Genomic DNA, 25141 nt, shown 5'->3' on the forward strand with positions numbered 1-25141 from the left:
ATACCAGCATCGCTAGCGGTAGAAATTGTCCAAAATTATCACAACGGGACACATTCTGGGAGAGACAGTACTGAAGAATCTCTTAGAAAACATTTCTACATACCAAGATTGTCCAACTTGACTCAGGCCATTGTACGCAGATGTGTAACGTGTGCTAAGAATAATGCAAGACAAGGACCAGTAAAGCCACCAGGAGTTCAGTTTATGGGGGGACTCCCCATGTCCGATCTACAAATAGACTTTACAGTGATGCCTAAGTCGGGTGGACATCGTTACCTGCTGGTAATTGTGTGCACCTATTCAGGCTGGGTAGAAGCATGTCCTACTCGTACAGAGAAAGCAGGAGAAGTTGTGAGATTCCTGCTACGAGAAATAATACCCCGATATGGACTACCCTGTTCTATAGGATCGGACAATGGTCCAGCTTTTGTTCACCAGTGCCTACAACAACTGACTCATATGCTTGGTATAAAGTGGAGGCTTCATACTGCATATAGACCCCAGAGTTCTGGTAAGGTAGAGAGAATGAATAGAACTATAAAGAACCAGTTGGCTAAAATGTGTCAGGAAACCCAACTTAAGTGGAACGTTCTCTTACCTATAGCCTTATTGCGAATCCGCAGTACCCCTACCAGAAGGATGGGCCTCTCTCCTTTTGAAATCATGTATGGGCGACCACCTCCCGTACTTGGTAACTTAAGGGGGGACTTGAGTCAGTTGGGAGAAGGAATTACTCGGCAGCAGGTTGTAGAGTTGGGTAAGACTATGGAGGAGGTACAGAAATGGGTACAAGATAGATTACCTGTGAATATTTATCCCCCTGTTCATAGTTATCATCCAGGAGATAAAGTGTGGATTAAAGAGTGGAATAATGTACCGTTAGGGCCCAAGTGGAGAGGTCCTTATGTTGTTCTTTTGTCTACCCCTACAGCAATAAAAGTAGCAGAAGTGACTCCGTGGATACATCACTCCAGGGTTAAACCAGCAGCAGTCGATTCTTGGCAAGTTACAGCAGATCCAGAGAATCCCTGCAAGATCCGGTTAAAACGCACTACTCAGTCGGAGTAACGAGGAATTATTGTGGATTACAAATTTTATTGTTACAGGTGTGAGTGAGAAGGCCATAATAAAGCCTGTCCGCTTACCATCACATAGTGTATAAGCCAGGAAAGTCTCGAAGGGACACCTGTGAAGATGAGCAGAACTCCATTCCCTGCAGCCCCTCACATCCTGGAAGCTGAGGCGCCATCGCACGGACGAAGACTGAGGATGACGGCGAAAGATGTGCTTTTGATAGTGTTTATTTATATGTGTTTTTATATTCAGGAAGGTAGAGGTACCGACATTCCTAGCTGTGAGGTATGCATTAAGACTACGAGAACAGGTAACCATATTTCCCAAACCCTAATTTGGCATTCACAATACGAATGTAAAGGAGATGTATCGAGATGTAGATACTTAAATATAGATTATAGTGTGTGCCATTTAGGAGTAGGAGAACCTAAGTGCTTCAGTCCGGAGTATCAGCCTCGTACAATTTGGTTGACTCTCAGGAATGGAGATCCTCAGGGGACCCTAATTAATAAAACGGTGTTAGAATCCGTACATTCTTCGGGTGTTCTGCTATTTGATGCGTGTAAAGCGATATCGAGTGGTAGAAAGCCGTGGAATGTATGTGGGGATCTTAGATGGGAGAGGACGTATGGGTCTAACGATAAATATATTTGTCCCAGTAGCAAAAATAAATATGTAAGTCCTAGATGCCCAAATAAAGACTATAACTTTTGTCCATATTGGTCTTGTGTGGGGTGGGCAACTTGGGGACAGACAGTAGACAAAGACATGATAGTGACTAAGTTGCCGACTAGCCCTTATTGTAAGTCTATGGAATGCAACCCAGTCCATATACTCATTAATAACCCCGACAAGTTCTTAGATAAGTATGGAAATTTATTTGGGTTTCAAATATACGGGACGGGTTTAGATCCTGGGACATTATTGTTTATAGGAATAGAGACTGATACGGTATCCTCCCAGACTCATCAAGTATACCATTCCTTTTACGAAGAGATGAGTATAGATAATAAGATCCCCCATAATGCTAAAAACCTGTTCATCGATTTAGCTGAAAGTATTGCCGGTAGTCTTAATGTTACCAACTGCTATGTGTGTGGAGGTACTAACATGGGAGACCAATGGCCTTGGGAAGCAAAGGAGGTAATGTCCGGTTCTGAGGCAGTTGACCAATTAATATCTACACAAGCCGATTATCATATGAGTGTTAGAGGTAAATCTGAGTGGAGATTAAAGACCTCCATCATAGGTTATGTTTGCATAGCAAGGAAAGGAATAATGTATAACACTTCTGTAGGAGAGTTAACTTGTCTAGGGCAAAAAGCTTATGATGATGATACAAAGAATACAACTTGGTGGTCGGCTTCAAATGTCTCAGAACCATCAAACCCGTTTGCTAGATACGCCAATTTAAAGGATGTGTGGTTTGATCTATCCATCACATCTACCTGGAGAGCCCCAGCAAATTTGTACTGGATCTGTGGTAAGAAAGCCTATTCGGAGCTGCCACAGGACTGGGAAGGGGCATGTGTGTTGGGTATGCTCAAACCATCCTTCTTCTTGTTACCAATTGAAACAGGTGAGACTTTAGGTGTTAAAGTGTATGATGTGAATCATAGGAAGAAAAGGGGACCCATAGAGATAGGTACCTGGGAAGATAACGAATGGCCTCCCCAGCGTATCATAGATTATTATGGGCCAGCCACGTGGGCTGAGGATGGTACCTTTGGTTACAGAACCCCTATTTATATGCTCAACCGTATTATAAGATTACAGGCGGTGGTTGAGATTATCACAAATGAGACATCACAAGCGCTCAATCTTCTAGCGAAGCATAACACCAGGATGAGGACCGCAGTCTACCAAAATAGATTAGCCTTGGATTACCTTTTGGCAGTAGAGGGAGGTGTATGTGGGAAGTTTAACCTGAGCAATTGCTGTCTTCAAATAGATGACGAAGGGCAAGCAATAGCTGAGCTTACTAGCCATATGGTTAAACTAGCGCATGTGCCTACTCAGGTATGGAAAGGGTACAATCCAAGTAGTTGGTTTGGTAGCTGGTATGAGTGGTTTGGAGGGCTTAAGGCAGTGGTAGGTGGAGTCCTACTGATTTTACTGTTGTGTCTACTCCTACCGTGTCTTATACCCTTAGTAGTTAGGTCTGTGCAAAGCCTGATAGGAAGTATAGCAGAGAGGAAGGCTGCTGCACAGATAATGGCGATATATAAGTATAAGGCTCTAGATCAGGGAGAACCAATGCAGGAAGATGAGTGTTGAAAAGATTCACATCATAAGATAAGTCTGGTCTGGTTCATGGTAACCTGAGGTATATGCAAACCAAGGTTAAGTGATGCCTCAAGTAATTGTGAAATATCAGAGGCATCAAAGGGGGGAATGTGATGTAATTCCAGTAAAATACAAGTTTAGCAGGCTAAGATTGCCACAAGGCATATGTATGTATATGTGTTTGTAGTATCAGTTAGTTAATAACACGTAGCTAAGATACTGTCATCACTGTACTGACCAGGTGCAGGAATGTAAGAACTGGAATTACGCGTCCCTCTCCTTTGTATCAGATGAGCCACGTGGTTAGACCGGATGGATGAGTTTAGACTCTATTCATTAAATAGGTTAAGGGTATGTGTGGGTGTAGTTAATTGTGGGAGGAGCTACAGTGCTATATAAGGAATGTACTCTATGTATTCAGTACTCAGACTTTGCTGTATTTTGGTGACGCTAGTCCCTCTGAGTCCCGATCGGTGATCCAATAAAGAATCTCTTCCTTCCTGAAGAAACCTGTGTCCATCTCTCTGTGCTTGGCTTCCGTCAGTTTCTCCGGTATCAAAATAGCCAACTTCTCATTGAGAACCTTCCCTCCATAGAACGCGCCTGCTCCTTCCATGTGCTCAGTGGAACTAACTGATGCAGGAGACAAACCTCCCTTGCTGTCTGACAGCCAAGGGGGTGTTTAATTATAAATGAATTATAGAAATCAGCACTCTTATAAAGTGCCTTTGAAATAGGCTAATCCTCACCCATAAAGCACTTCAGCAAACTGAAGTACTTTATGGGTGTTAAACAAGCAGCAAGGTAAAAATCTGAAATAACATTGCAATATTTTCACAGCTTGTCAACATTTCTCTGTTGTAATCTTTACTGTCAGCATTTTTTCCAAAGAAATAAATAATTGTCAGCGTGTTTTCTTAACATGACCAGCACAGTGAACTTTTAGTGCTTTAAATGAAGTGTGAAAATAATTTATCAGTGATTTCTAGTAATATGACAACTAATTTGCAACAAAACATAGGCCAAAACATCATCTTTATGAGTAAAATCAAAACAAAAATCTCAGTCTTGGCTAAATTGGAGTTTTTTCCCCCCAACAGTTAGCAATTCGGTCAGTTTACTGTATAGTGAATGAACCTCTTTGTGTTCCTTAAAGAAGTCCACTTAAATGATGACAAACCCCTAATTTGAAATTGCAGAAATTAAGTTTAATAGACCTTACTGTGCCCTGCAGGAATGCCACTGCTGACTCTCTTATAAATCTGCTGGCGTAGGAGCAAAGGCTTGTGTTTGCTGATGCATTCCCTTCAAATAAAAAAAATCAACACGTCCACATATTTACTACGAGCTTCTCAATAACCTGGATTCACTAATCAGCTCAGTAGCTCCTAACCTCATTGGAGAGCCATTTGAGCGGTCTCTGATGGGCATAGTGATACATTAGTTTTACATTCTCCTGTCACAAAGTGTTTGCACCTGTCTGATCGTAATTAGTCAAGACAAATAGCACCATCAGCTGAATATGCTCGTTATGCTTATTTAATTTTTACTGTAGGTAGATGAAGATTTATAGACGTTACAGGGAAGAAAAGGGGTTTAGTTCTAGATCAGCAATACGAACGCTTGTATGAAGGTTTTGTGCACATGCTGTCCCTTGCAGTGTTCCTGATTTACCATTTCCTGTGCCAGACGGTTTTTGTCCAACTGAAGCAGCTGACGACTTCACATTTAAATCCTCACAATGTCGTGCAATGCTACTGAATTATGTGTCCTTTGTCCTTTCCTACTTCTGTGGGTATCGAGCAAGTCTGAGTCAAAGAGCTAATAGTTGATCTATGCATAGAAACATTCATTAAATTTTAGTGGTGATTGCTCTGCGTTTACCTAAAATGTTATTTGAGCATTTCTTCTTAAAGATAGAACCCTGTGCACTTTATGTGGCCTAATTATTTAACTCTGAGGTCTTACAACCACAGATGCTAATGCACTAAATGCAGAATATGGCAAGCTTTGCCACCCAATCCATCACTGAATAGAACGATAGGTACTTTCAACACTACCAATACAGCTACTGCTTTACTTGGTATCTTTATGTATCTTTCGGTAGCAGACATATATATGCATTTAATATCTTTAGCAACAAAATGAAATGTTACTAACAGCTACCTTACATCACGGTAATTCTCCATTAGCTGTGTTGTGTACTTAACAGTACGGCCAGTAGTGTACTGCACCAGAGTCTGAAATGTTCCATTTTTTTGAATAAAGAAATTGTCCAGCTGTTTCTCAGGCTTGGTGCTATATGTAGAAAGATATGTAAATCCCTTAAGGACTAATGATGGAATAATCAAATCACTATTCCGTCATTAAAGATCCATATTCAGAATGCAATGTCATTCTTACTTAGTGACCGGAGGGCTCTGCAGAGCTGCCAGTGCTAAACCTGGCACAAGGTCTTTAGGGACCAGATTTTGATGACTGCATGAAATGCCTCTGGGGTTTGGTTAAGAACAACAGAAAGTCATAGCTAGCAACACATTCAGTCTACATTGAAAGCGTCTGCAAGATTACATTGTTGTGTGTCATATTCTCAGTTATATTAGTTAGGAACTCTGTACAGATATTTGCTTGAGACAAGTTATCCTGAGCACTCCCAATTAAAACACAATAGTAATATTAACATGCTAAAGTGTATAGGGAGGCTATAATACTATATAAAGGTATTTGTAATTTCTTCCTCTTGCATTTTTGTGTGATTTTATTTCTTGTATCATGTCCTTTTCTGGCATCTGATGAATTAGTAATGGATACTTGCATTGGTTTATGACCTTTCATACAGCTATTCTCTTGTTTATATAATAGATATTTACTCCAGAGCCAGTGTGCATATTTATACATCATTGCTCATGTATTTTGTCTATTGCAATGCTCACCTTTCTAGTATATGCACACACATACATGTATGTATTTCTTGAAAAATGTGAAATGAAGATGCTGTCATGGATTTAGCACACACACACACACAGACGGAAATGTATGAAGACTATAGGGTCTGTAGTGTGCAGTATCTGTTCTGGTCACATGCAGTGACTAAGGATGAATTCAAAGCGTAATTTTGCACCTTCCATTCTCTCTTTGGTTATGGAGAGGTTAAGTATGTCTCGCTGGCGCCGGTTCTCTTCCCGTCTGTAGTAGATTGTTTTGTAGAAAAGCTTGATGCAGGGACTGCTCCCTGACAGCCAGAAATGAATGTGAAATGTGTCTTCATTTCCTCTAGGTGCTTTGGGAAAACGGACACGGTTTCAGGAAAACAACTTGGCTCAGCTTATTTTGGACGTGGAAAGGAAAGGGGACTCCTTCCTACGCAACGAACTGACGCCAGCCCCGACCCCTGCAGAGAGCTTGCCAAAGGTAGGAAAATCCATTTTTGCCTCCAGTCAATAATCCATTCATTACACTGCAAGTTGACTGCCATATTAAATGAGGTCTGAATAACATTTAACCATCAACTGTTTGTTGGATTACAACTCCTATCACCCATAACCATATGCTGGCTCTTTGTTATGTGTTGTGATCCAGTAATACACCCAGGGAACAGGTTCCTTTTCTGTAATAAGGAGTTCTCCAACCTTTTACCTGCTTATCTGTGTAATGACCATGTTTAATATTTATATTTCAGGACAGAATACATAGCTTTTATGTAAGCAACAAAATGTTATGATGTTAAAAATTGGTGTTTAGATATATGTGTGTATGCATCTAAATACAATTTAACGCAGAAAAGGAAATTGGTTGTAGACTGCAAATAGCACAGCGTCGAACTTCCCCAGACACAAAAGCCAGCCATAGGGATAGTGGCACTGATTCTCAAAGACACTTACAAGGAAGAATTACATTTTTTTTTTTTATCACAACAGAGCAATTTCTTATATCTAAATACTTGTGGATCAACTGCTGGTAACAGATGCCCTAAAACATTGCATATGTAATGTAACCCAACACTTGGTTAAAATAATAATATTTTAATGGGGATTTGAGGGATTGTCAAACTTTACTAAGACTATTTGTGCAAAAAATATTTGAAAGCTAAATTTGTATTATTAAATGTATCCATTTAAATGTATATAGGAGACTATAATATATATATATATATATATATATATATATATATACATATATACATATATATATATATTTATTATAGTCTCAGCTCTTTTGTGATAAGAAGTTATGTTCTGCTTGAATCTGTTTTCAAATATCAGTGAATAATAAGACTTCTACACGGTTGCTATGGTGAAAGAAGTGAAATTAATATTTTTGATATCTTCATTACTCCATGGTACACATTCTGCATCACCAACTGTGTGAAAGAAATACTTACAGACTTTTTTTTTTTTTTTGTGTATAGATTCATTTGCCAGTGCTTGAAGCCAACAGATAGTATGCAGTTCAGCACTCCTGGGTCTCTATATGTAAAACTTTTCTTTTATTTGTCAGCATATTAATTTGGAATTAAAATTTTCATCAGGACGTGATGAACGTTTAAATACTAAACTGAAGCAAACCCAGGAGTGCTAACTGTTTCTTTGATGAATCGTGTGTGTGTATACATGCATTTATATCCAGCCTTAGAAAGTGTGGGACGAAACCTCTATCCCTCTAGTCTTTTAAAGACTGGCAAGTAGTGTAATAACAGAAATTATGAGCCAGTATATAGATATATTGATTTATTTTATTAATGATGGACTTTTGTCACTTAAGAAAATACTAATCAATGCCATCATTCTAGTTTTGTTAAAGGGACACTATAGTCACCAGAACAACTACAGCTTATTTAATTTGTTCTGGTGAGAAGAATCATTACCTTTAGGCTTTTTGCTGTAAACACTGTCTTTTCAGAGAAAATGCAGTGTTTACATTACAGCCTAGTGATAACGTCACTGGCCACTCCTCAGATGGCTGTTAGAGATCCTTCCTGTGTCATGGCTGCCTAAAATGCATCCAAACATTCAGTGTCTCCTTCCTCTGCATGCAGACACTGAACTTTCCTCATAGAGATTCATTGATTCAATTCATCTCTATGAGGAGATGCTGATTAGCCAGGGCTTTGTTTGAATCATGCTGGCTCTGCCCCTGATCTGCCTCCTTGTCAGTCTCAGCCAATCCTATGGAGAAGCACTGTGATTGGATCAGTCCACCACTTCTGATGATGTCCGCAGACTGCTTGCTTTTCTGAGGCAAACAGCATGCAGATCTACAGCTTCAGGCTTGAATACAGTAAGATTTTGCTATATTTATGGAGGTATGAGGGATCCAGGGGGGCTAGATGGTGGTTTTAACACTATAGGGTCTGGAATACATGTTTGTGTTCCGGACCATATAGTGATCCTTTAAATATACTTTATAGTGTTTTCAAGTACAATGAAATGTAGTAAAGAAAGGGCAGGAAATCAACGTAAAAGCCTTCTGAAGAATAAACAAGCTTTGGAGAGCATATCTTCATGTTTTACTTTTAAAATTCAAGATGGGTGCAAATAAGCAAAATATAGTTGATATGCCTTTAATCAACCCCTGCACTGCACCGTGAAGCATCTACTAGGTGGTTCTGGAGACATTCATAAATGTGTATCTAGAGCCCCACAATGGCATTATTTTGGATTAGTACACAATACATTATACCTCTGCATTCATAAGCTTACACTGTATAGATAATAGAACAAAAATAGGTTGCACCTGAAAATAATGGTGTTAAAATCAGATTAAGAAGGCAATAGATAGGCAGTGAAAAATAGAAATACTAAAAGGCAATAAAGCAATAAAAGTCCCATAATTTTAAGCAGTAAAAACACAGATAAAAAGTTCCAGCTTTACGGTACAGTGAATAAAATTGAGACCTTATTTCAATGGCTCTATTTTGGGAATCAGGAAGGTGCTGTATTACACCAGAGCTGGTACTAGCTCTATAATATGTGAGTAGACTGATTACGTCTTGATACTACTTATTACCTGTTTGTAGCATACTACACCATTGTAGTTTTTTTTTTCTATTTCTTCTCTTTTTTTCCCTTTTTTGTCTCACGAGTTGAAGAAGCAACACCTTCCTGATTCCCAAAAGAGAGCCATTGAAATAAGGTCTCAATTTTATTCACTGTACCTCAAAGTTTAGACTTTTTTTTCTGTGTTTTTACTGCTTTAAATTATTGGACTTTTTTTTTGCTTTATTGCCTTTTAGTATTGGTATTTCTATTTGTAACTGTATTTTTATTGCCTTCTTAACCCCTTAAGGATTAAACTTCTGGAATAAAAGGGAATCATGACATGTCACACATGTCATGTATCCTTAAGGGGTTAAAGTGATTTTAACACCATTAATTTCAGGCACAACCTATTTTTGTTCTATTATCTATACTTGTTTGTGTGAGCCCCGTCGTTAGGTTTGCTGCCTTTTTTTACTAAAATAAATTTTTTGTTTGGTCAGTCAGCGCTGATCCACGTGTTTTATATTTTAAACACTAACTCTCCATCAAATAAAGCCTACATACACATTCATACTGACTCTTGACACACATATTAGCCTGCATACAACAAACAACTCTGCAAACATACACACTGACCGTCCATGCACATAAACCATGTAACCCTATGAATACTCTGTGCTGCATTAACCTTACATTTTCAGCCCTGTATAGATTTTATTTATCTCAAAATACAAAGTTTTTAATATTAATATATATATATTCTTAACCTAAAAAAAAAAAAAAAAAACTAGAATTTGCAATGTATGTTTGTTTCACCATAATTCAAGGGTTGCTCTTTATAGAGCACTATAGTGTTAGGAATACAAACCTATATACCTGATGCTAGAGTGCCCATCTTCCTTGTTAGATTCTGAGCCCCCATCAAGTATCTTGTGTTAAAACCTGTGTTTTTGTTTTTTGTTTCTACTGGCTGTCTGAAAGATGTTAACGGTGTTTATCTCACTGTTTGGAGGACAGTATGGGAGATTCTAACATCCTTATGGAGTTTATAATCATATATGTTACCTTCAAAGTGTTTGATTGTTAACACGCAAATATAGTGCCTCTGTTCATCAGTTAATTAATACTTTGGATATTATATGAAAGAAACACAAATTAGCGACACTACTGGCAGCTTAATAGTTAAGGAAAAATGAGGCTCTGCACTGAACATTTCATATAGAATGGAAGACAAGTTGAGCCAAGTGACTTGTCAAATGTCCCAATGGCTTTGTGTTACTTCAGTTTATCTGTGCTACTTCTCAAAGTGCATTTTGGGAACATCTTCTCCTTTATTGATAGATCTTCCCAGTCATTGGCTTGTGTCTGTGTGTTAACCCTGATAGCATTTCTCAGAGTACATACAGAACTGTTGGGAAAACTGGGTATAAGCTTCAGTGGATCAGAGTAAGCTGAGAAAATTGTTTTTAAATTGTCCGCGATTGCCATCTTATTCACACCATTACCAATCTTATTATAGAGGGATCATGTTGACTGAATTGCTGTAATTGGATTTTATACCTGTAAGCTTTGCATAATTCTCAGAAGATCTTTTAAATATGGAGCTATATTGTTCTGCTTGACCGTTGCAACCAGTGCTGTAGAACCTGTAAAGCCTAATGATTTCAGCACGTCATGTTCTTGATGTTCAGAATCAGCCGTGTTCCTCTGCTATATAGCATTGAGGCTCCCTGCAGCCAGTCACTCTGGGTAATGATATGCAGATTAGTGCTTGTAGACATTTTATTTATAACCTTTTATAGTAAGCATATCTAAGCCTATATTGATGACTGCTTGTGAACTGTATTTCCCACAATGCTCAGCCAGCTTTAGAATACTATTATACTTATTATGTAATCAAGAATATACAAAACACAACGAGGGGACCGGCTGGTTGTCTAAATAAAGATAAATATAAAGAAATATAGTGTAATACAGTTTTACAATATTAACACTGCGCAATATGAAATGCACTCACAGAATCTTGGACAGTTCAGGCATATATGGTGCCACCCCTGATGATATGAGGGGCTGGGGGAATCCCCTGGACACTTCCACTCAAAAATGCTGGACTCCGGGTGAAGGTATGAAAAAAGCGGCTTTAATTGGATAAAAATATATAAAATAAATAAATACAAATAGAGGTGGACACACATATATACAGACATACACACACACAAGACACATACATAAGACACACACAAGACATACATACAAAGACAAGACACACATATATACAGACATGCACACACACGACACATACATAAGACACACATACAGACACACACAAGACATACATACAAAGACACATACACAAACAAACACACATTATATTTAAGTCACCCTCCTGTTTCCTACCTTTAAAGTGCAGGAGGGTGACTTTCCCTGGGGTCCAGTGGTGGCTCAGGTGGATGGGAGTCAGAGTTCCCACTCTGACTCCCTCCTCCTCCTTCCTCCCGCGCGGCTTTAGTCGCTGTTACTGAGACATGGTATAATGAGAATAATGACTGGGACATAGCAATACCAGGGTACTCTTTATGTAGAAAAGACAGGGAAGGCAGGAAAGGGGGAGGGGTGGCCCTGTATGTGAAGGATAGCATAAAATCTGGCCTACTAAAAGTTAGTGAGGCGAACATAGAGTCCGTTTGGGTTACGTTAGAATTTGGTAATCACACAGTAACTCGTGTAGGTGTGATTTATAGGCCCCCAGGACAAATTGAAGAGTTAGATAATCTACTAGTTGAGGAAATAGCTAAAATGACAAAGAAGGTTGAAGTTATCATCATGGGTGACTTTAATCTTCCTGATGTGAATTGGAAAACAAAAATAGCTGCTTGTGCCAGGAGCACACATATTCTAAACTCCCTACTGGGAGTGTCTCTAAAACAAGTCGTTGAGGAGCCAACTCGTAAAGAGGCCATACTAGATTTAGTGTTAACAAATGGAGATTTGGTATCAGATATAACTGTAGGTGAAAGTTTAGGATCCAGTGATCATCAGTCAGTGTGGTTTAATATAAGAACAGTGACTGAGTCACACCACACAAAAACAAAAGTTTTAGACTTTAGAAAAACAGACTTTTCTACAATTAGAATATGTGTAAAGGAGTCATTATCAGACTGGAGCAATTTAAATGGAGTCCAAGAGAAATTGGATTATTTAAAAGTTGCACTACTGAAGGCAACAGAAAATTGCATTAGGCTTGTCAGTAAAAGCAGAAAAATTCAAGAAACCACTGTGGTACTCCGCAGATGTTGCCAAAATAGTAAAAAAACAAAAAGTTAGCATTCAGTAATTATAAAAAAAAAAACAGAGTGAGGAAGACAGAATGATCTATAAGATTAGGCAGAAAGAGGCTGAGCAAGTTATAAGAGCTTCCAAATCACACACAGAAGAGAAAATAGCACAGTCAGTAAAGAAGGGGGACAAAACTTTTTTTTAGATACATAAATGAGAAAAGAAAAGTAAAACAAGGATTAGTTAGATTAAAAACAAATGAAGGAAGGTATGTAGAAGAGGATAAAGGTCTAGCTGACTGCCTCAATTAATATTTTTGTTCCTGATTTACAGATGAAAATGAAAGAAAGGGACCTCAGTTAAAGGGACACTATAGTCACCTGAACAACTTCAGCTTAATGAGGTTGTTTAGGTGAGTGCTACAGCTACCCGGAGCCTTTTTCTTGTAAGCACTGTATTTTCTGAGAAAATGCAGTGTTTACATTAGAAGCTTGGAACACCTCTTGTTGCAGTCAATCAGACGGCCACCAGAGGGACTTCCGAGTTCAGAGGCCCTAAAAAGGCCTCTCGTCCGATGCATTCTGGGTGAATGCATCAGACGGGCTATCAGCACACAAAGCACTGTGAACGCGCTTTGTGTGCTGACAGCCTGTCAGCACTGCTGTGGGCGTGGCTTCAGCTGACAGCTGAAGCCCGAACCCACAGGGATGCTGTCCGGCCACAATAGTGGTTGAGGGGGGGGGGGGGGGAACCTACTCTCCCCCCCCCCCCCGGCCCCCACCCCTGAGCGGTGGGTGGGGGCCCTAAAAATAAGGGGGGCACATACTGCCCCCCCGGCCCCCACCCCTGTGCGGCGGGTGGGGGCCCTAAAATAATCAATAAGGGGGGACCTATTGTCCCCCCCCGGCCCCCACCCCTGTGCGGTGGGTGGGGGCCTTAAAATAAAAAATAAGGGGGGGACATACTGCCCCCCCGGCCCCCACCCATGTGCGGCGGGTGGGGGCCCTAAAATTCACAATAGGGAGGGGACCTACTGTCCCCCCCCCGGCCCCCACCCCTGTGCGGCGGGTGGGGGCCCTAAAATTCACAATAGGGGGGGGGGGCTACTGTCCCCCCCGGCCCCCACCCCTGTGCGGCGGGTGGGGGCCCTAAAATTCACAATAGGGAGGGGACCTACTGTCCCCCCCCGGCCCCCACCCCTGTGCGGCGGGTGGGGGCCCTAAAATTCACAATAAAGGGGGGGGGCTACTGTCCCCCCCCCCCGGCCCCCACCCCTGTGCGGCGGGTGGGGGCCCTAAAATAAAAAATAAGGGGGGGACCTACTGTCCCCCCCCCGGCCCCCACCCCTGAGCGGTGGGTGGGGGCCCTAAAATTCACAATAGGGAGGGGACCTACTGTCCCCCCCCCCGGCCCCCACCCCTGTGCGGCGGGTGGGGGCCCTAAAATTCACAATAAGGGGGGGGGACCTACTGCCCCCCCCCGGCCCCCACCCCTGAGCGGTGGGTGGGGGCCCTAAAATTATCAATAGGGGGGGACCTATTGTCCCCCCCCGGCCCCCACCCCTGAGCGGTGGGTGGGGGCCCTAAATACAAAGGGGGTGGGGACCCTAGTTAACCCTCTCCCCCCCACCCCCCCTCCCCAAAAAAAAACTTATCTCCCTACCTACCCCCCTCACCCTAAAAATAATGAGGGGGGACCCTTTAACTAAAAACCTGTAAAGAAAAAAAAAATAAGATAAAAACAACTTACCATTCGATGTTTTCTTTCTTCTAAAATCTTCTTTCTTCAGCCCCAAAAAAGGCCAAATAAAAATCCCTAATAACCGACGGAATAAAAAAAAAAAAAAAAAACCCGAGCGCAAAAAAAATAATCCATCTTCACCCATGGAGGGCTCCGCGCAGACTGAGCTCCGCAGGGCGGGGGAAGGCTTATAAAGCCTTGCCCCGCCCTGCAATTAGGCTAAGAACACTCTGATTGGTGGGTTTAAGCCAATCAGAGTGCTCTTTGTCATTTTACAAGCGTGGGAAAATTCCAAAGAACTTTCCCACGCTTGTAAAATGACAAAGAGCACTGTGATTGGATGGCTTGAAATCCATCCAATCACAGTGCTCTTTGTCATTTTACAAGCGTGGGAAAGTTCTTTGGAATTTTCCCACGCTTGTAAAATGACACAGAGCACTGTGATTGGATGGATTTCAAGCCATCCAATCACAGTGCTCTTTGTCATTTTACAAGCGTGGGAAAATTCCAAAGAACTTTCCCACGCTTGTAAAATGACACAGAGCACTGTGATTGGATGGCTTGAAATCCATCCAATCACAGTGCTCTGTGTCATTTTACAAGCGTGGGAAAATTCCAAAGAACTTTCCCACGCTTGTAAAATGACACAGAGCACTGTGATTGGATGGCTTTAAATCCATCCAATCACAGTGCTCTGTGTCATTTTACAAGCGTGGGAAAATTCCAAAGAACTTTCCCACGCTTGTAAAATGACAAAGAGCACTCTGATTGGCTTAAACCCACCAATCAGAGTGTTCTTAGCATAATTGCAGGGCGGGGCAAGGCTTTATAAGCCTTCCCCCGCCCTGCGGAGCTCAGTCTGCGCGGAGCCCTCCATGGGTGAAGATGGATTATTTTTTTTTGCGCTTTTTTTTTTTTTTTTTTTTTTTAATTGCGTCGGTTATTATGGATTTTTATTTGGCCTTTTTGGGGCTGAAGAAAGAAGATTTTAGAAGAAAGAAAACATCGAATGGTAAGTTGATTTTATCTCATTTTTTCTTTTTTTACAGGTTTTTAGTTAATGGTCCCCCCTCATTATTTTTAGGGTGAGGGGGGTAGGTAGGGAGATATTTTTTTGGGGGGGGGGAGAGGGTTAACTAGGGTCCCCCCCCCTTTGTATTTAGGGCCCCCACCCACCGCTCAGGGGTGGGGGCCGGGGGGGGACAATAGGTCCCCCCCTTATTGATAATTTTAGGGCCCCCACCCGCCGCTCAGGGGTGGGGGCCGGGGGGGGGACAGTAGGTCCCCCCCCCTTATTGATAATTTTAGGGCCCCCACCCGCCGCTCAGGGGTGGGGGCCGGGGGGGACAGTAGGTCCCCCCCTTATTGATAATTGTAGGGCCCCCACCCGCCGCTCAGGGGTGGGGGCCGGGGGGGGACAGTAGGTCCCCCCCTCATTGATCATTTTAGGGCCCCCACCCGCCGCACAGGGGTGGGGGCCGGGGGGGACAGTAGGTCCCCCCCTTATTGATAATTGTAGGGCCCCCACCCGCCGCTCAGGGGTGGGGGCCGGGGGGGGGACAGTAGGTCCCCCCCTCATTGATCATTTTAGGGCCCCCACCCGCCGCACAGGGGTGGGGGCCGGGGGGGACAGTAGGTCCCCCCCTTATTGATAATTGTAGGGCCCCCACCCGCCGCTCAGGGGTGGGGGCCGGGGGGGGACAGTAGGTCCCCCCCTCATTGATCATTTTAGGGCCCCCACCCGCCGCTCAGGGGTGGGGGCCGGGGGGGGGGGCAGTAAGTCCCCCCCCTCATTGATAATTTTAGGGCCCCCACCCGCCGCACAGGGGTGGGGGCCGGGGGGGACAGTAGGTCCCCCCCTTATTGATAATTGTAGGGCCCCCACCCGCCGCTCAGGGGTGGGGGCCGGGTGGGGACAGTAGGTACCCCCCTCATTGATAATTTTAGGGCCCCCACCCGCCGCACAGGGGTGGGGGCCAGGGGGGGTACAGTAGGTCCCCCCCCTTATTGATAATTATAGGGCCCCCACCCGCAGCACAGGGTTGGGGGCCGGGGGGGGGACAGTAGGTCCCCCCCCTTATTGATAATTTTAGAAAGCGAGCTGAGCTGTCAGTCAGACAGCTCAGCTCGCGAACGCGCATTCCGCGCACATGCGCGGTAAAGCGCTCAGGTTCTTCATAGGGCGGCATTCAATGCCGCTCTATGAAGAACGCGATTGGTCCAGCGCGAATCCGTCCCATTGGGCCCCGCGATTTCGTCATTTTGACGAAAAAGGGGGCGCGGCCTAGCGGGGAGCTCGGCGCTGGAACGGAGGTAAGTTTTTAATATATCATTGTATCAATGTATTTAATAAATGAAAGTACATATAAAAGCAAGAAGGAAGGCTGGGGGACCTGTCTTTCTTGCTTTTATATGGTGACTATAGAGTCCCTTTAAGAAAAAGGATAAATGAGTCATTTATTACACATGAGTTTACAGAGGAAGAGGTTCTATTTCAACTGTCAAAAGTAAAGACAAGTCAATGGGACCTGATGGAATACACCCAACGCTATTAAAAGAGCTTAGTGGTGTACTAACAAAACCATTAACAGATTTATTTAACCAATCATTGATAACAGGAGTAGTCCCAGAAGATTGGAAGTTGGCGAATGTTGTGACCATTCACAAGAAAGGTAATAGGGAGGAGTCGGGCAACTATAGGCCAGTAAGCCTTACTTCAGTAGTGGGGAAAGTGATGGAAACTATGTTAAAGGATAGGATTGTTGAACATCTAAAACACATGGATTTCAAGATCAGAGACAACATGGGTTTACTTCAGGGAGGTCATGCCAAACTAATCTTATTGATTTTTTTGATTGGGTAACTAAAATTATAGATCAGGGTGGTGCAGTAGACATTGCTTACCTAGATTTCAGTAAGACTTTTCACACTGTTGCACATAGAAGGCTTATCAATAAACTGCAATATTTAAATTTGGATTCCAATATTGTTGAATGGGTAAGGCAGTGGCTGAGTGACAGGCAACAGAGGGTTGTAATCAATGGAGTATATTCGAAGCTTGGGCTTGTCACCAGTGGGGTACTTGGACCCATTCTCTTTAATAGTTTTATTAGTGATATTGCAGAAGGTCTTGATGGTAAGGTATGTCTTTTTGCTGATGATACTAAGATATGTAACAGGGTTGATGTTCCAGGAGGGATAAGCCAAATGGCTAATGATTTAGGTAAATTAGAAAAATGGTCAGAGTTGTGGCAACTGACATTTAATGTGGATAAGTGCAAGATAATGCATCTTGAACGTAAAAACCCAAGGGCAGAGTACAGAATATTTGGAGTCCTAACCTCAACATCTGAGGAAAGGGATTTAGGGGTGATTATTTCTGATGACTTAAAGGTAGGCAGACAATGTAATAGAGCAGCAGGAAATGCAAGCAGAATGCTTGGTTGTATAGGGAGAGGTATTGGCAGTAGAAAGAGGGAAGTGCTCATGCCATTGTACAGAACACTGGTGAGACCTCACTTGGAGTATTGTACGCAGTACTGGAGACCGTATCTTCAGAAGGATATTGATACCTTAGAGAGAGTTCAGAGAAGGGCTACTAAACTGGTTCATGGATTGCAGGATAAAACTAACCAGGAAAGGTTAAAGGATCTTAACATGTGTAGCTTGGAGGAAAGACGAGACAGGGGGGATATGATAGAAACATTTAAATACATAAAGGGAATCAACACAGTAAAGGAGGAGACTATATTTAAAAGAAGAAAAACTACCACAACAAGTGGACATAGTCTTAAATTAGAGGGACAAAGGTTTAAAAATAATATCCGGAAGTATGACTTTACTGAGAGGGTAGTGGATGCATGGAATAGCCTTCCAGCTGAAGTGTTAGAGGTTAACACAGTAAAGGAGTTTAAGCATGCGTGGGATAGGCATAAGGCTATCCTAACTATAAGGCCAGGGACTAATGAAAGTATTTAGAAAACTGGGCAGACTAGATGGGCCCGGTTCTTATCTGCCGTCACATTCTATGATTCTATATAGCAAAACATATTATGCAAAACACTAGACTAAGATGCAATGTCTAATGGAGTCTCCACTGCAGTGGGAAAAACAGCAACTTCATAATAAATAACTTAATCATAGGCGTGCGCACGGGGTGTGCCTGGGCACACCCTAATCCCCGCGGCACGCCTATGGATTGAGTCCTGCAGGAACAGAGTTCCTGCACTTTTTTTGTGCAGGAACGCCGTTCCTGCAGGCACTCAGTGCCCCCCTTCCTCCCCCCATGTCCCCCCTGTCATGGATGGGAGGGGAGGGAGGCAAGAGGTTATGGACCCCGGTCGGCTCTCTCAATATCAGCGCGGGCGAGGTGCTGTGAGCCGCGCGCTGCTTGCTGATGCTGGGAGCCGGAATATGACGTCATATTCCGGCTCCCAGCTACAGCAGACAGCCCACGCGGCGAGAGGGAGCAGAGAGCTCACAGCTCCCTCGCCGCGGCTGATATTGAGAGAGCCGCCCGACCCACTGGACCCCAGGGACAAGTCCACGCCAGCACTCCAGGTAGGGAGGCTGGGTGGACATTTTTTTAATTAAAAAAATAATCATTTGTGTGTGTGTGAATGTGTGTGTGTGTCTGTGTGTGTGTGTCTGTGTGTGTGTGTGTCTGTGTGTGTGTGTGTGTGTGTCTGTTTGTGTGTGTGTGTCTTTGACTGTGTGTGTGTGTGTGTCTGTGTGTGTGTATGTGAATGTGTGTGTGTGTGTGTGTGTGTGTGTGTGAATGTGTGTGTGTATGTGAATATGTGTGTGTGTGTGTATGTGTGTGTGTATCTGTGAATGTGTGTCAGTGTATGTGAATATGTGTGTCTGTGAATGTGTGTGTCTATGAATGTATGAGTGTGTGTGTGTCTGTGAGTGTATGTGTGTGTGTTTGAGTATGCGTGTCAGTGTGTGTGTGTGTATATGTATATATATATATATATATATATATATATATATATACATACCCATATACATACACACACTGGAGTGTATATTATTTTTTTTGGGGGGTGGGAATCTTGGTTCCCACACTTTATTCCCCAGGACTTTATTCTCCCCTGTCGGCTCACGCAGAACCGGCGCTGAGTGTCGGCTCTGCTCTAAGCCTCCATGGGCCGGCGGGGAGATCAAAGATCTACCTCACCGGCCCACAGCAGCATGAAGGGAGGCAGGAGAGGACCCGGGGAGCTCTAGACAGCAGCTCCGCCAGGTTCCTCTGGCGAGATCTGAGCGTTGCCGCGGCAACGCTCAGATCTCACGAGAGTTAACTCTAGCCCTGCAGGCTAGAGTTCACTCTCCACTGGACCACCAGGGATGGCACATGGCAGCAAGGATCCCCCCTCCCTACATAAGGTAAGAAGGGAAGGGGGATATTTACTAATCTGCCCCCACCTCCACAATCTGTCCAAACATACAGCACACACAAACACACATACAGCACCCACACACAAAAAGCACCTACAGACATACAGCACTCTCACACAAACAGCACACACACAGCACCCTCACACACACAGTACACCCTCACAAACACACACAGCACCTTTACAAACACACAACACCCTCACACACAGCACACTAACACCCTCGCAAACACACACACACAAATAGCACCCTCAGAAATACACGACACCCACACACATCACACAAACAGCACCCTCACACACACAGCACCATCACACAAACAGCACCCTCACACAAACAGCACCTTCACACACACAGCACCATCACACAAACCGCACCCTAACACACACAGCACCCTCACACAGCACACTAACAGGACCCTAACACACACACACACACACACACACACAAACACCCTCACCCACATAGCACACTACCAGCACCCTCACACATTTATTTATTTATTTATTTATAAAATATTTTACCAGGAAAGATACATTGAGATTTCTCTCGTTTTCAAGTATGTCCTGGGTCCACAAATCATTGCATTGTTAATACATACACACACACAGCAGCACCCTTACACACACCACCCTCACACAGCACACTAACAGCACACACACACACACACACACACAGCAGTGTATGTATATATATGTGTGTGTGTATGTGTATATATATATATATATATATATATATATATATATATATATATATACATATACATGCGGCGTGTGTTTGTGCTTTAGGGTGCACACCCTAATGCAATAGGCTGCGCACGCCTATGAACTTAATGCGAGCAGATGAACATGGTGTGTTTGTTCCAATAATTGGGGGCTCAGTGATATAGCATCTGTACACAACCCAGTTGTATGTACCACTGATCTATAAGGATTAGATTTTTATAAATATTATATGACCACCACAATATTATATGACACTATAGGAACCCAGACCACTTAATCACATTGAAGTGGTATGGGTGCAGTGTCCTGTTTAGGTCCCCTAAATGATGCTGGATGTCCTCGCGGTCTGCATAAGGACATCCGTCTTCAGTGAAATCCCCATAGGAAAGTATTGATTCAACTTTGTATTCCTAACACTGTAGAATCCTTTTAATATGATTTATTGTTCAATGTGAATCCCTAATTGTACAGAAGGCAGGATGCAATTGTTTTAATATATATGCAAGTATGTATTATGCAGAATAGGATTATTTCAAGATATTTTATAGTGTATCCTTCACATTTATGGGTTTTTCTCTGAATTCACAAACATATTTTTCATCTTCAATATGCAAGAATAGATTTTGTCATTTTTATAACTGTATGAAATGATTGACGCTCCCCTAGTATGAATTGAGAAACATTTGGCAATGTATTTCATATTAACATTTTTGGAATGCATTCAAGAACTTAAAATGTACATAGTAAATGTATCTACCTAATAATACATAGCAGAGAAATAGAATGCTCTCTAAAATTAGTGACTGTTCTGACGTGTAAGACATATTTTTAAAATAAAGAGTAAAATAGCATAGAAGTCCTGCACCAAACACCATATATGCATTTTCAAAATTGTTTAACAGTATTTAAAGTGACATTGTAAGCACCACAACCAGTGCAGCTAATTAGAGTGGGTATGGTGTGAGAAATATTTGGGTACTGTCACGCTCTCTTTTCTTTTTTGTCATACTATTCTCATGGATTAAAAAAAAAAAGGGGGGACGGGGGGTCAGATGGCTGGCAGGAGTTACAAGGGAGGGTAAACGATACAAAAGCGGTACAGGGGTTAAAGGAACACTAAAATAGGGTCTGCTAGACGTTAGCTAGCACCCAAACTCTCTTTGTAAGTTGTAAAACCATTTTTGAATGGTTGACTACTTAGCTGGGGTCAGTCAGGCACAACTCCTTGTCTCCTGTACGAATTCCAGATAGCCAGGAGCTTCAGTTAGCGCTTCTGAGCTAATCTCTGCAGTACAGGCTTAGCTGATCAGCTGACATTGTTGGATGCAGTAAACACAACTTGATAAACAAACAAGTAATTCATAAGTTTCAGAGGGCAGTGAATGCAAGATTTTAAATACAGAGTGTAGGTAAAGACTTGATTGGGAAGGGCATTTGGGAATGTTGGTTCTTGAGTTGGAGATGAGAGGAGTATATTCACTTTATAGGTGATTTTTTTTATTTTTAGCATGGGTTTTAGATGAATTTTATAAAAAAAAAAAAAAATACTTTCTTTAGTGGTAGAAAGAGGATTCAGGCACTCCAAATACCTACAAATGTATTTATTGTAACAAGTGATTTCTAATACATACATTCGAAGATACTTGGAGTGCTTGGATCCTCTTTCTACCACTAACATCTACTCACTGGGGCTGGTTCTGGCTCTTGGTCCAGTTTACCACCAGGATCTTCACATGATTGGAGTGCGGTTTGTTTTTTTCTCTTTTTGCATATACCTTCATTAGTGTCATCTCCATCAGCAAACCCTGGATGGACCCTCCCACTTCCTCTTTCTGTGATAAGGAGGAGAGGAGAACATCCATAAACAGCACCCATATGAATCAACCGTACCAAAACAGAAACCATATAAAACGAATGATCTGGATCACATTGGAAGGAAAACAGAAAAACACATGACAGTAAACTGTAAGAAACACATTGTCACATTAACATAAAGACAGTCCATTTATCTAAATATACAAAATCTATATCAAAACATCTCAAGGGGGAAATTGTTACAATTGTTACAATTGTTACAATTGATGGACCTAGTAACTATGTTCAGAGAGCAATTTTCTCCTATCTTCAAATTAAATTGATACTACACGGCCAAACCCAGACTAGAGACCCACCAGGCACCATGACACCCTTTGAAAAAGCAAGTGTGGCCCATGCCACTCAAAAGGTGGTGATGCCTGCTATAACACCCTACTCAACCGCACCACAAACCCACCATATGCACATCAAACAGCCTGGCAGACGGACTTCCACTGCACATTTGATGAAAGCCACTGGCGACAGTCCTTTACAGCCCATAAAGGCAGGACAGCATGTGCCACACACGTAGAGCTAATCAGGAAAATAGGCTGCAGATGGTACATTGTGCCTGAAAGACTGGCACGCATATACCCTGGAACAACGGAAAGATGTTGGAGATGCAGCACAGACAAGGGTACAATGTACCACATCTGGTGGACATGCACACATCTCCAAACATACTGGCAAAGGGTAGAGAAACTAATCGCAGACCTATTACAGATCGCCTTCACACTTAGACCCGAACTCGGGCTATTATTCATGGGACTAGCGGAACTCCATATTAGTGTTTCATATCCTAATAGCAGCCACCACTTTAATAGCAAGATCATGGAGAGATGCGCATACCCCATCATGGAGCACCCCTTATACAGGAAATCACAGTCAACTTAGATTATGAACATATGTCAAGATCACATCTTAGATTGGGAAAAAATATCTTGGCCATCAAAAAGAAATGGGCACAGTATCTAGCACAACCCATGACTCGAATGGACGTTGTGGAAACAATTTCTAACACACTAAGGTCTTAAGCCACCCTTGCCAAGCACATTACCCATTGCTATCCATGAGGATCATACACACACACAATTTTTTTTTTTATTACAAAACCTCCAACCTGCAAACGCTCCCCCACAGTGGTAACCTACCGCACAGATCCCTAGTCTCATAACTCTTAGCTGATACCCACAGGTCTTGCAAGCTCACATTCTGTGATAACCCCATGTTGTATATAGTGTACATAGTTTCAGTTTACCTTACGGTAGGGGGACACAGGTTATTCCAAGGATCAATCAACAATAGATAGAAATGTCAAAACCTATAACTAGGTTCAGAGTCACATACAGTCATTAGTAACAGAAGTATTACTCCGCTCCACTCTTTATAGTACCCAACCGCAGGGACATAGCCACTTATCCACCATAATTTTATTGGGACAGGCCACATTAGTAGTTGACATGAAAGAAACCACCATGTAACACTTGAAGACCAGCTAGAGGGTGTACGCACCATGTAGAAGTTCTCCATTCCCTTTCCATTTGCCTCCTGTCTTTAATAAAATGTAGATTATTACTTTACCAAGGCTAGAATAATCTTCAGTTTTACAGCAAGACCAGAGGCACCCAGAAACAAACACAAACAAAGCATGAGAGCGAGAAAATAAATAAAACGTCCGATCAGTAGAATCTCAGGACCAAACTGCCGCAGATAAAATGCGGACTTCCTTTTCTAACAGGTGATGGAGGTAGTGTTGCAGAAACTGTGCATTGCGATTGCCAATTTGGTGGGAGCCTTGCCCTTGTTCAGAGAGGCGCTGTAACTATTTCATGGACGCTTGCGGGAGCAACCCGCATCAAAAGAGTGGTAGAATCCACCAGTCAGAGCCTCTGTGCCCTGGTATGTGGGGCTACATCAGATTGGAGTGCGACCAGCGCCTTAGGCAGAAAGTTATCCAAAGCTGCATATAACCGCTCTTGTAGGCCATGGGTACAGCAAATTTTGCTTCTTCAGCCATTCCCCTCAAGTGCAACTAAAGGACACGAAAACGGCAGTATTAGCAGTAAAGAGGTCACCCACCAGGCCAGGACAATAGCCAATGTGTGGGCTTTTGCAATAGAAAGGAATGAAGGGGATAGCCCTCTGCCCAAAATACTGAGGTCAGGGTTTACAGAATGGATCCCAAAGAGTTCTAAACCATGGAGGTGGTCACCCTCTACATAATTACATGCCTAGAGTAACTCCAATATAGGCCACCCAGACAGAGGGCAGGACCACGGATAATGGTAAATGTTGTCATCCAGAGAAAAAGGCAGGGCCAGTCAGGGGTCACTACTCAGAGGGCCAAAATGAGGGCAGGCCTCAGTGGGGCCTAGGCAAGAGGCACAACCCAGGGACCAGCCAGAGAAGGGACAGTACCCTACACCTTTGGGAAGAAAGAGAGACAGGGCATGAGAGGGGGTGTTTTGTCATCACTAATGACAAGCACGCCCCTCTCAAAGTGAGCATGTTGGTTCAACGCGCAGAGCCCCGCTGAAGAGCTCTGGCATTAGAAAAAGGCCCTGAATTTGTTCTGCGCAGCGCAAGCAAATTTAATAACATGTTTGCGCTGTGTTTGCTTTTAAATTGTCTCTGGTTTCTACACAAGTGGGATACCAGAGGACAAAAGGGCCAGGAAAGTGTATGGTGCATGTGTTTGGAGCCTGCTTGTGGGATTGCGTTAGAGTGTGGTGTGGTATTGTGTAAATAGGTCAATTTCATTTGTGTTTGTGGTGTAATATGTGTGGCTAGGGGCTGTAGAGAGTG

At 42.7% G+C, this 25141-nt stretch overlaps 1 protein-coding gene across 3 annotated transcripts in view; it reads left to right on the plus strand.

The window, feature by feature from the left end:
• TTC27 (tetratricopeptide repeat domain 27) overlaps positions 1-25141 on the plus strand; it is a 559369-nt gene that overhangs the window by 209130 nt on the left and 325098 nt on the right. For all 3 annotated transcript variants that reach the window (XM_063443110.1, XM_063443111.1, XM_063443112.1), the window contains one exon: positions 6638-6771. In XM_063443110.1, the coding sequence (XP_063299180.1) occupies positions 6638-6771 (134 nt within the window). The remainder of the gene's footprint in view (positions 1-6637; positions 6772-25141) is intronic.

This window comes from Pelobates fuscus, chromosome 2 (assembly GCF_036172605.1).
Source record: "Pelobates fuscus isolate aPelFus1 chromosome 2, aPelFus1.pri, whole genome shotgun sequence".
Classification (NCBI taxonomy): Eukaryota; Metazoa; Chordata; class Amphibia; order Anura; family Pelobatidae; genus Pelobates; species Pelobates fuscus.